This window comes from Chlamydotis macqueenii, chromosome 1 (assembly GCF_036417535.1).
Source record: "Chlamydotis macqueenii isolate bChlMac1 chromosome 1, bChlMac1.mat, whole genome shotgun sequence".
Taxonomy (NCBI): Eukaryota; Metazoa; Chordata; class Aves; order Otidiformes; family Otididae; genus Chlamydotis; species Chlamydotis macqueenii.
In genome coordinates this window covers 36,991,905-37,003,751 of record NC_141556.1, presented here as the reverse complement: position 1 = coordinate 37,003,751, position 11,847 = coordinate 36,991,905, and the positions used below count along the sequence as shown (strand labels likewise).

General features: G+C 42.9%; 1 protein-coding gene across 3 annotated transcripts in view; it reads right to left on the bottom strand.

Annotated features, from left to right (window-relative positions):
• Positions 1-11,847, bottom strand: part of TBC1D30 (TBC1 domain family member 30) — a 53,319-nt gene that overhangs the window by 19,004 nt on the left and 22,468 nt on the right. For 2 of the 3 annotated variants that reach the window (XM_086748806.1, XM_086748791.1), the window contains exons 3-5: positions 4,416-4,477; positions 3,954-4,019; positions 841-966 (exon numbers count right to left, since the gene is read on the bottom strand). In XM_086748806.1, coding sequence (XP_086604932.1) covers positions 841-966; positions 3,954-4,019; positions 4,416-4,477 — 254 coding nt within the window. Of the gene's footprint in view, positions 1-840; positions 967-3,953; positions 4,020-4,415; positions 4,478-9,823; positions 10,209-11,847 lie in introns of those variants that run through there. The other variant, XM_086748799.1, reaches the window with a different exon arrangement.

Below are 11,847 nucleotides of genomic sequence, written 5' to 3'. Positions count from 1 at the left end.
AGAGGCAAGATATAAGGGCTGCTTAATGGGTCAAAAAAGGAGCAACTGTTTTTATTGAAGTATAAAAGAACCGTCAGGTAAGACAGTTTTAAAACATAAAAAGCAGAAACAGCATCCTTGAGATTTAAATGATTTATAAATTAAAGGCAAAACATGTACTACAATTTTTAATATTTTAATATTTCATGAGTAATATCTATAAGCTTAAATTACCAAGTACAGATGACAACTGTAACAATCAGGAATAAATTATTTTGTTCCATGTACTCTAAGGTGACTGTAGAATCCAATCTCTCCTAAATACAGTAATACCTCTTAAATAGGTAAATAGACAAGTAGTAAAGTCACCATGGCAATACAAATCTGTTAACTTCCCTAAAACTGCCCACTGCTTTAAATATTAAATGTTAATCAGCTAAGAAATACACGTAGACAAAGGTGTTTCACTACTGTAAAATAGCTGAGAAATGCTCAATCGCTATATTATAAAACACACTTTTTAATCCCACCAAACACTTATGTTTCTTTCCAGAGAAGAGGAAAAAAAAAACACTTATGTTCCTCTGTCTGCATTAAACTCCACTATTGCTTTTAAAATACAAAACTAAAAACTGAGCAAAAAATTTCAGTAACAGAAATTTTTTTCCCAGCTAACACTAACCAGACCAGTGCAGAAAAGGGATAAAAGAAGCCGAAGAAATTATTTTGGCGGGCCAAAGGGAATTAAGGTGTCATTTTTGCCAAAGGAGTTGCAGAGAATAAAATAAATCCAAATTCCATCTTTTAAAAAATATATTAACTTTTCATTTAAAAAAATAAAATAACAAATTAGCTGCCTACCTTTACTATCTGGATGCCCATAGAGTCATCATCAGGATTACTTCTTTCATTGAATGTGAAACGCATGGTTTTATCCCAGTCAATGGCTATACTGTGCAAGTACTGATCAGCTAGGGTCAGCCAAACCTAGAAACACACAAAGCAAGTCAACAAAATGAATTATTTCTCAGATAAAATAAAAACAGCTTTTATATATACACCGTTAGGTAAACCTCATCAGCTTCACCTATGAGATCTGCTCTTAGACTTGAAATATGCAGAACTGTATCTAAACACAATTTTTGCAGGATTAAAACAATACTGTGCTCCCTAAAAGAGAAAGGAAGAAAGGAAGGAAACAGTTAGCATTAAGTGTGCAGATCTGTGAACTGCTTACAAAGATGTATGTCCACTGTCAGAAACTTAATCCACACAGGCCCTCCAAGATGGAAACCCATCCTCCGGCAAGGACCCTCTTGGTCAGTTCAGCCCTTCTAACCTCAGAACCAGCAAGGAGCTTTACAAAAAGGTAAAACTGCTGCAGGCTTTCCTCAAACTCCATCATGGACCCATCTCCTGGAAAACCCACAAAAGAAATCCAGTGGTGCTTCTCTTTAGTAGAGGTCTCTTCTGATCAACTTTGCAGAAGAAATAACATCTATATTAACCAAGCGATCTGCAAGTATCATTTGGATCAGAGTAACTTACTCTTACAAAAGGGCTTCCTAAACTGTTGGGGAGTTCTGAAAACAAACATTTTTACTATTTTTAATACCAAATAATTACTAGGGCAGATCTATGCATGTCTATCTAAAACAAAGGCTGGACCTTTATTAAACATTTGAAAAGTTCCTGAACCATGAAAGACACATGACAGATTATACAATGACAAGTAAAAATAAAGGATCTTTTTCTTCAGGAAACTGAAAGGAATTTGAAAATGAAAGCAAATTGGTCGAGTTCTATATCAGCCGTTAACTCACTCAAGTAAGAAAAGCAATTCAGACACTTCCCACAGATTTAAAAACATTTAGAGAGTTGCATGATGAAGGAATTTATAGACAGCTCCCAGAATCTCATGTTTTCTGTATTTAAGTGTCCCTTCCCACAATGTTGCAAAGGCAGCCATGCAGAGGAATGCTGCTGTTCTGCCTCCCAGCAGCCTTTGGCACTGCTGACACCCTACTGATGTTGTTTGACTGGATTCTTTGTCTCTGCCAGCCCCAGAAAATAAATGTCACATGCCACAGCAATAATGCAGATGTCACCCTTCTGTTGCCAGCAAAGGAGGCCATCAGCATGCTGCCAACACAGAATCCTCCCTTTATTTTGGCATCAATCTTAAAATCATTGGGAAACCAGAGAATGACAGTGAAAAGACTACATCCCTTTTCTTAATGCTACTTCTTTGGTTAGCATCATGCTGTCACATGTGAGCAAACAGAGATGGCAGAATAAGAATGAAAAGATCCGAGTTGGATGATGTCGCAGAGTATATCCTCAGCAAAGTCTGCTGATGACACAAAACTGGGAGGAGTGGCTGATGAGTCCAAGGGCACCTTGATAGGCTGGAGAAATCGGCTGACAAGAAACTAATGAAGTTCAACAAGGAGAAGAGCAAAGTCCTGCACCTGGGGAGGAAAAACCCCATGCAACAGTACACACTGGGGGCCAAGCAGCTGCAAAACAGCTTGGCAGAGAAGGGCCTGTTGACCCATGAGGCAGTAACGTGCCCTTGCGGCAAAGGCGGTCAACAGCCTCCTGGGCTGCATCAGACAGAGCCCTGGCAGCAGGTTGAGGGAGGTGATCCTGCCCCTCTGCTCAGCACTGGTGAGACCACAGCTGGAGCGTTGGGTCCTGTCCCGGGCTCCTCAGTGCAAGAGAGATACAGAGCTACTGAAGAGAGTTCTGCAAGAGGACTAAGGGACTGGAGCATCTCTCCTAGGAGGAAAGGTTGAGAGGTTCCATAGGAATATCAGGAAACACTTCTTTACTGTGAGGGGGACAGAGCACTGACACAGATTGCCGAGAGAGGTTGTAGAGTCTTGCTGGAGATATTCAAAAGCCATCTGGACACAGTTCTAAGCAACCAGCTGCAGGTGGCCTTGGTTGGGCAGGGAGGTTGGACCAGATGACCTCCAGAGGTCCCTCTGCCACTCATGTACCACAGAAAAGTGTCTGAGAAACTTACTGGATTGTGGGAAAAGAACATTGCAGGAAACAAAAAAGTTTGTTAGATGGATATAATGATTCACTGGAATTGTAGATTAAAAATAACATCATAGTGGTGTGAGGAAAATGATGCTACTGTAAGTCTTCCATTTCTTTCCTCCTGATTTGTAAAGATTAACAGTTTGGTTTGGAAAGAGAGAAAAAAAAAAAAAAAAAACACGAAAAGGAAACTAATCTGATGCATCAAAAACATATGGAACGACATACATTTTATAAGTTTTAAAAATAATTCTTTTTATTAAAATTGCATTTTTAAAGCTGAGATCCTGTGACTCAGATTTATAGAAAAGATTAATAGACATAGCTTTTTTAGGCTAGTACTTCAAACGTTGTTGAAGAAAGCAATAAATTAAGTTTAGCAAAATCCCACTGGACCCTGTCCTACAACACAACTCAGTGCAGTTTCCTATTAATGGCACACTCTACCATTCTACATCACTCCTGGCTCTGAACTTCCCAATTTAGGCAATCTGTCTTTCCCCCATCAAATGTTTCTACAAGCATTCTTGTCAGCACTGGCATCTATCAACTTCACCTTCATATGACAGCCTACACTGGAGATTTGCTCTCCTTTCAGTCGATCTTCTGCTGCGGGGGCAGCTTCACCAATGCAATTCCTTAAGACTGACAGAATAGAGCAGTAACATCTGCACCAGAATAAGTTACCTAAGCTTCAAGCAGAAAGAGTTTGACTATTGAAAACACCATCTTTACCTGTCTCCTCAGTCTCTCCAGCTGCTCTGGGTTATCACTGAAGAATGTAAACTAGGAAAAATCTCCAGTACAACTTAAACTTAAAACTTCCAAGTATTTGTTAAAAAATACTGGTAATACTCATGTCATTCACCTCTCCTGAGAAACCCACGGGCAAGATGTCCCACAAAGTGTACAGATCTACCTACCTTTCTCCGCCATTCTTTCGGTATGCCCGTCGGCAATCTGGCCACTGCTTTGAGTGCATCATGCCACTAAAAGCAAAAGCATCCGAAAATGTATAAAATGCACCATTAGTTTAATAAAACAGTATAGCAACATTGACAACACTGCAGACATGCATATTCATTTCATTTTACTGCACACATTTTAGAATTTAACCACTTAATCCACTCACAGGGAAAATATAGATTAATTACTTTATGATATAACAAAAAATATAATATTCTAGGACACAAAGAGTTATGAGATATCTGAGTAAACAATGAAAGCCTATTGCATTTTCCAAACACTAATGGAACTGCTCTTGATGCAATTGCAAATAATATGCTGACATTATGATGACAGATGCACTTTTGAACTAAGGCAAGTACCTTGATTGAAGAGAACCCAGTCCTTCATAAACTCAAGAGAAAAATGAATCAAATTACCTGCTGAAAACCATTTTGACCTAAAGATGGCTCAAGAGTGAATTTCAATTTTGTATCAACCCCTAGAAAAAAAAAGGAAAAAAAAAAAATCATGGTCATTATTTTCATTTTGCTCAGAAGGAAAAAAAAACAACCACAACTGAAAGAACAACACAAGATTTCAGCTACGTGTTTCAACAACTACATTTGAACCTGTTTCTGTGAATTCTTCTCTTCACAGTAGATTCAAGGCACATCTTAAGAAGTACATGGAGAAAATATTTTTTAAACTAAGTAACACCCTCTTGAATCTAACGATGCAGTTCGACACAATTCATTTCACTAAAAATCATGTAGTTCAGTATTCTACAAACTATATTTGTACACTGCAAACTATCATATGCATCCACAGAAAAAATATAGACAAACAGTTTATTTCCATCTATTTCAACTTCTTGACATTAAATCACTCAAAACCCATTTCTAAGTTTGGGGTGCTAAAATTATTTTATTGCTCAGAATATATATTTTTTTTTATAATTCTTCAGAGCATAAAGCACATTTGGCCAGTATTCTCATTTAAGCTTAGATTTTATTTTGGACATTACTATTTTAACCATTATGAAGCACTCCTGCTAAAAGTCTACAAAATGCAGTATTACATAAAATACTAAGATCTCAAGTCTGTCCTGCACTGGAGTATGCCGTAAGACGAAGAACAGCAACACTTTTAATTTGCTTTCTATCCCACATTTTGAATGCACAATTCTTTGGTCCTTCAAATGCCGCTGTCCAGAGCTCGGGTGCTGAACACCACGTCGCATCCCATGCCCTCCCTCAAGTCTTCTGGCATAAAGAACAAAGGTTTTCTTTATTTTTCTCCCATAATTTAATATAACGTATCATTCCATATTTAAAATTATGTTATGCATAGATTCTTGTCTTTCTAGAATATCAAGCCAAACATTTTTCCTCATGTTTTAATAGCCTTATATTAAAAAACTCCCAGATTTTAATCCTGCAAGGTTTTAAGTATATAAAATCCATGGTAATCAACTCACCAATAGTCAGTGCTTTGGAAGATTAAGTCTACAAGGCTGACAGAAACCCAAACTGCAATGGCATTTGCTAGTTACAGAATGTAAAATGCCTTTCAGCATTTGCATACTGAAGTTGTGATAAGTAATTTTAAAGCCTTATCACTGAATAACTATATATTTAAAGACAAAGCCTTCTCCTTCAAGGCTTTTTATCTTTTTTTTTTTGCCTTTGGTGGGAGAAGAGAAGAAAGAAAATTCACACAAAATCCAGTATTGTTTAAAATTTCAGCATTGCATCACAGAGACCTGGGGATTGGTGCTTTTATTTCCCTGCTTCAGATTTAAAAGACATGCTTGTCATAGCTAAAAAAATGAAAGCTTCAAACGATAACAGAAATGTCTTGAAAAACATTAAAGGATTAACAGTTATTCCTGGAAGTAACTGTTTATTAGTATTCTTCCCCCTAACTCCATGGCACTCAGCAGGGACTCCCAATAGATAAATCTTTTTGTAATAACTCAAAGCAATGTAACAAAGCCAGTAACCTACTAAGAAGAAATTGTATCACATTTGCTGTAAATGCAAAAAAAAAGTGATTCTCATTCCCAAGCAATCTAGTGGTAAGTACTGGAAAACTCTAACACACACAAAAAGGTATCATGACCAAGAACTCCTTTTGTTAAGGTAACAGATGTTGACATGTTATCTAACACTGCCTTGTAGCAAAGAAGCAATAGCCTTCCAAAATAATCATGTATTAATTTCCAACTCAGCAGCCAAATATTAAATCACTTCACAGTTTTCTAAGACTTAGAGATTGCAGTAACGACTTTGCTCTTTTTCTTATAAATTTCATAAGAAAGATGCAAGCAGCCAACTCTGACAAAGATCAAATACAGTAAGACATAACCTCAGAATAAGGTAAAATGTATCTATCATTTACATGAACATCATTACTACGGAGCTCACAAAGGGGCCCAGACAGCTGTCTGTCTTGATTAAATGAGACTGAAATTAGACCCTTGAATCTCCATCTGCAAAAGTTTATTAAATCAGGGCAGTCAACTAAGACAGGTTTGAAAATTACTAGAAATTAGTAAGTGGTAGCACTACACTACATATGGGTCTCTCTTCAGTACAGTGAGGAAACTCTTAGTCAGGCCATGCACTGTAACCTCTTGTAGAAACCATGGAGTTTCTACTTTCCTCCCTCCGCCCAGTTCTGTCTTTTTTATCCCATCCACTTTTGCCTGGATCATCACCAGCCTTTCCCCAGGGCCTCCTTGCACGTACCGTCTTTTCGTCCTACACTTCCACCCTCTGCTACATCTTACCAGCAACTCCCTTTAATTCTGCATTCAGTTGCCTCCTCCCCATAAACTAACTTAGATTCCCCAATACCTTCTTCCTCCCCTCAGTACCCCACCATCTATCCACCCCTACCACCACAGACCTTCTGCACCCATTTTCACTGTATTTTCCCCTTTTTTGCAATCCTTCTTCTCTGGGCCACATCTGCCTCCATTATGTAAACACACACTCTTTGCAGAAAAGACCCCTTGGGGCCTTATTGGAACTTCTCTTCCCAGCTCCTCTGCATGGACAGCCTGGCAGAAATATACCGTATACGCAGCAATAGTTCCTACTCTCAGGGACTGATAGCACTGTCAGTACAACTCAGCCCTTTTACATCAAGCCAGACAGGCTACAGTGTCATCTGCCACATTAAGTACCACCTCCAGTTCATACACTTTCAACTGATGCTTCATACCTAAAAAATATATATTATTCCATGCAAGCAGGAGTATGCTGGGAACACATAGAAATTATTAGCACCATAAATACAAGCACACACAAAGGTACATATGTTTGGCACCAGTCAAATTTCTGAAGGGTAGGGGAATGCCAAAACAAGGCCTGTTCAATGCCCTTGCAACCAGGTCACCAGAAACCACTGCAGAAAAGCTATTCTAAAAAGAAAATGGGGGGAAAAAAAGAAAGAGAAAACTCACGAATCGCAGTCCTGTTAGCTTTTTAATGTAAAATACATGATGACTCTGGGCAACAAAAGGCTGTCAGAAGGAAGATTATATCCCTAGGATTCCCAAACCCTATCACAGTCTTCCACTGCAGTGTAGCACAGGGCCACATCATGAGCCATAAGAGGGAAGAAAAAATGTTGTGCTCAGGCAAGGACCTGGGTGAAGGAATCAAATCCCCACTCCTCAGCAACATTAAACAAAAGCATGGGCAAGGTCGGCATTTTTTCAGGAATATTAAAACAGAAAAACTATAGGAAGATGATCTATTCTGATGCACGTACATGAGCTATAAAGCCATAGCTTCAAACTTACAAAGCACATCACTGTAGGTTTGTGGCTGTACTTAAAAGCAGCTGTTGAAACCTCTCCCATGGAAAGCCAATAAATATTTTACCAAAAACAAATGAGGAAAAAGGCCTAAAGCTGCTTCATGTGCAGTGGGAGTTTAAACTTGGGGAAAAAATGACAATGTAAACTACCACCTTATTGTCGCTTGTTGTTTCAGGAAGATTCTTAGTCGTGCCCTGTAATTTATCTCTAAATGTAGATTTCAATCTGCAAAATGATAAATACAAGTGACATTCTGAGCTATTCTGCATGAAACCACTTTTATCAGGAGTCAGAGCTCACAGAGATGTATGAAACTACATCTAAAATCCACACTCTACGGAAACTTCTAAATATAAACAGACAGCTGATACAGACGCTAAAAAAAATCTGAAGGAAAATACATTCAGCTTATTTTTTAAGGGCTCATTAGATGCCCCATCTCTGTTACTCTATGAAAGCATGCATCCTGAATGATGTTACTGCAGTTACTTATATATGAACAACATGGAAACCCTAACCCGGTGGGATTTGCTAGCCTTAAGACTGTGGCATTCATGGTCACACCTTCAATCTTCACAAACAATCTTCAAAACCTTCACCCCTGGTCTTTGTGGGAGGGTAAGTAAAAGAATGTCATTATCCAGCTGGGATGTTAGAAGACCACTGTAGGAGCAGAGGTCTATGAGAATTATGAGTCAGGAAATCTCCTTGATAACAGCAAGCCCATAAACCTATACCAGAATATATCTGAGACCTTACTAATAACAGCACGCAAAACTCATCTGAAACACAGAAGCAGTCAGCATTCTGCGCTTGGCAAACACACGGCAAGTACAATGGGAAACTGAACCTTACACACTTCTGTGCGCTGCTCTATGTTTCCATAGACCTCAGGCTTGCATGCTTTGTGAATGCCTAGGATTAGGCAACAGATCAACAACACTTTAGCTACAAGTGACAGCTCTAACATTGTAAATTGAATTAACATTTCCAATACTTCATTAAAAAAAAAAAACTAAATGATCCAAAAAATTTTGATGGCAGGTAATTGGAATCTAGCATTCAGTAATGATCACCCATCAGCACTTCAGCTGAGAGCCCACCTCCCTGGAGCTAACACACGTTGGCTGACCACCTGCTCCTCAAAAGATTTTTGGTACTGAAACAGGATCCAGAAAAAAAAATAAAAAAAATAGAGCCGCAGAGCCCATGCCTTCCCCCTTAGGAAAGGCACGCTTGTGGATTTAAGACAACACCCTACCGCAGACAAAGGCTGGGCGGGAGGAGGGGTCTCCGACGAAGTCCAGAGGTAGCAGGTTTAGCAGGAAGGGTCTGGTGAGGCTGAGGGGAGACGGCCGGGCCCCGCCGGCTCGGCCATCCCGGGGGAGACGGGGCTCGGCTGGCGGAAAGGCGAGGGGCAGAGGGGAGGGAGGCAGCAGGGACCGGGCGAACGACACAAAAACGCTGCGAGGCGGCGGCGACGACGCCGGGCGGCAGCAGCAGGGAAAGGAGACGGGAGAGCTGAACAACAGAGCTGGGATCTGCCGGGCGGGGAGCGCGGGAGGAGCCCCCCGGGGAGGGGGCAGCACGCTGCCTCCCCGCAGGGCCCCCGGACGCCTCCGGCCGGCCTGGCTCCCGCCCCGCACCCGCCGCCGCTGCCTCCGCCCGCTCCCCGGGCCCGGGCCGGCCTCGCAGGCCCCGATACCGGCCCAGCCTGGGCGCTATCCCCGCCACCGCCGCCCCTGAGGCCGCGACCACGGTGCCTCACGCAAGCCGGGCCCCGCCGAGGCGCGGCCATTTGCCTCGGGCCGGTACCGGCCACCGCCCCCGGGGGCGAGGCCGCCGCCTCCGCGCCTACCCGCCCTCATCGCCCTCCGGCCGCGTCCTCCTCGCCGAGCTGGGCCCCGGCCGCTCGCCCCCCCACACCCCGCTGCCCGCTAAGCCGCTTACAGGAGTGTCACTGCGGGTCGGCCGCCCAGCCGCGGCGGGGGCGGTGAGGAGGGAGAAACAGGTTACCTGGCTCCAAGGTGCAGAGCAGGCGGGGGGCGGTCCGGGAGATGCAGCTGCGCTTCTTGAGGACGTTGCTGAGGATGGTGCCCACGCCGCCGCCCGAGCTCTGCCGCTTCAGGCATCGTCCCCCGCGCCGCAGCGAGCCCGTCAGCCGGTCCTGCCGCATGGCAGCCCCCGCCCGCCGCCCCGCCGGGCCCTCCCTGCCAGCCGTACCCGAAATCTCGCCCTAGGGCGGCGGTGCGGGGGGCATGGCCGGGCGTGGTGGGGAGCCTAGGCCCGGCTGAGGGGCAGCGGCTCTCCGGGCTAACGGGGATCCGCAGTGCGGAGACGGCAGAGTCGAGGTGCGGGAGAGAAGAAGGAGGACGAGGAGAGGAGAAAGGGAAAAACAGGGGGAGAGAAAAGAGAGGGGGGAAAAAAAAAAAAAGAGAGAGAGAGAGAGTTGCTCCCGCCCACAATCCTAGCATCACTGCCTGAATAAGCCAGCAGCCTCGCCTCCTCCAGCACCACCTGGGATGCAGCAGGCGAAGGGGAGCAGCAGCTCCCGTTAGAAATAAAGGGAGCCCAGGCGGCAGCGAGGGGGGGGCAAGGGCTCCGGGCAACCGGACAGCGATGGCCCGGCCCACGCGATACAGACAGGTCTCACCCGATGCCTGTTGTCAGGGGGCAACATCGAAATTTCTGCTGAGAATGAAGTGAGCTAACCAGCCAGCAAAGAGACTTCTCAGGTGGGCTTCTGGCCTGCAGCTGGACATGTAGAGACAGTCCTGCCACCCCTTTCAAAAAGCTGAGCTGGGGACAAGGCCCATGGGCGCTATTGGGCCATGGAGCAAGGGGAGAGCGATGGATGTAGCAGCATCTCAGTCCCAGGGCAGGCTGAGGTCAGGTCCTGCTCAGGGACAGCCCCAGCAGCGGCAAGAGCAAGCAGGCTGCACAGTTTCTGTGCTTCTGACTCTCCAGCAACAGAGACTTTGAACATCCTCAGCTAAAATAACACCTTTTTCTATGAATCTAAACTGCAACTGCAGTTACTGCTAATGACATGCCATGCACTAAATAGCTAAAAGAAGCTATTCAACAGCATTTTATTAGATGTATTTTCCAGTGTTATTTGACCTAACAGCATCTTAAAAGGGTTTGATACAGAATTTCGAACTAGTGGACAAGAAGGAAAAGTATCACAGAATTATAGAAGAGTTTGGGTTGGAAGGGACCTTTAAAGGTTATCTAGTCCAACTCCTCTGCAAGGAGCAGGGACATCTTCAACTGGATCAGTATTTGAAATAATTATAGCTTTTACGATCTAAACCACTCACCTTTTCTGTGTAAGGAGAGGAGATTTATCACACGACATTAGTTGGGCTTGAAGACCAAGCTACCAGAAGTCTAAGCCTAGGTGCCAACATTTATACCTTGGAAACAACAATTTGCTCCTTTATTAAACAAATGTTTTTCTCAGCCACATTACAAAGATAGGAGAAAACTGGTCACAGATAACTATATTGTGTATCTATGTATAAAGATACATAATATAAAACACAGAAGCAAGCATTTTTTTTTAAGACCAGTTACAGCTATCTCTAGAAATTACTGTTAAGTTTTCAGAAAAGTGTGATTTTGATCATGCCTCTTTAAATATCTGGTTTGGTTTTGGAGAAGAGTCACTACATTTCAGCTGCTAGCTTGCACTCTGAATAGATAATTAAGTCTGTGTGTCGGTGGTTCTTTTTTTAACAAAGGTGACACTTCTCTGCTGATGTAGATGATGCAAATCACTTTATTTCAGTGCCAGCTGAAGATGATGATTTAGTGGTTAAAGCATCAAATTTGAAATGAATTAATCTCCCTAGGTGTACAGCTTGTACCAATGGGACTGTAACAGGTACATTTAAATACAGAATTAACCATGTAATCTCTAATATTATTCTCCTCTTCCTTGAGCACCATACACAAATAGCACCACATTGTTCTTGGATCATTTCAAGACTGGCTAACCCAACAACACATGCTGTTGCCCAAAGTCTCAGGAGCCA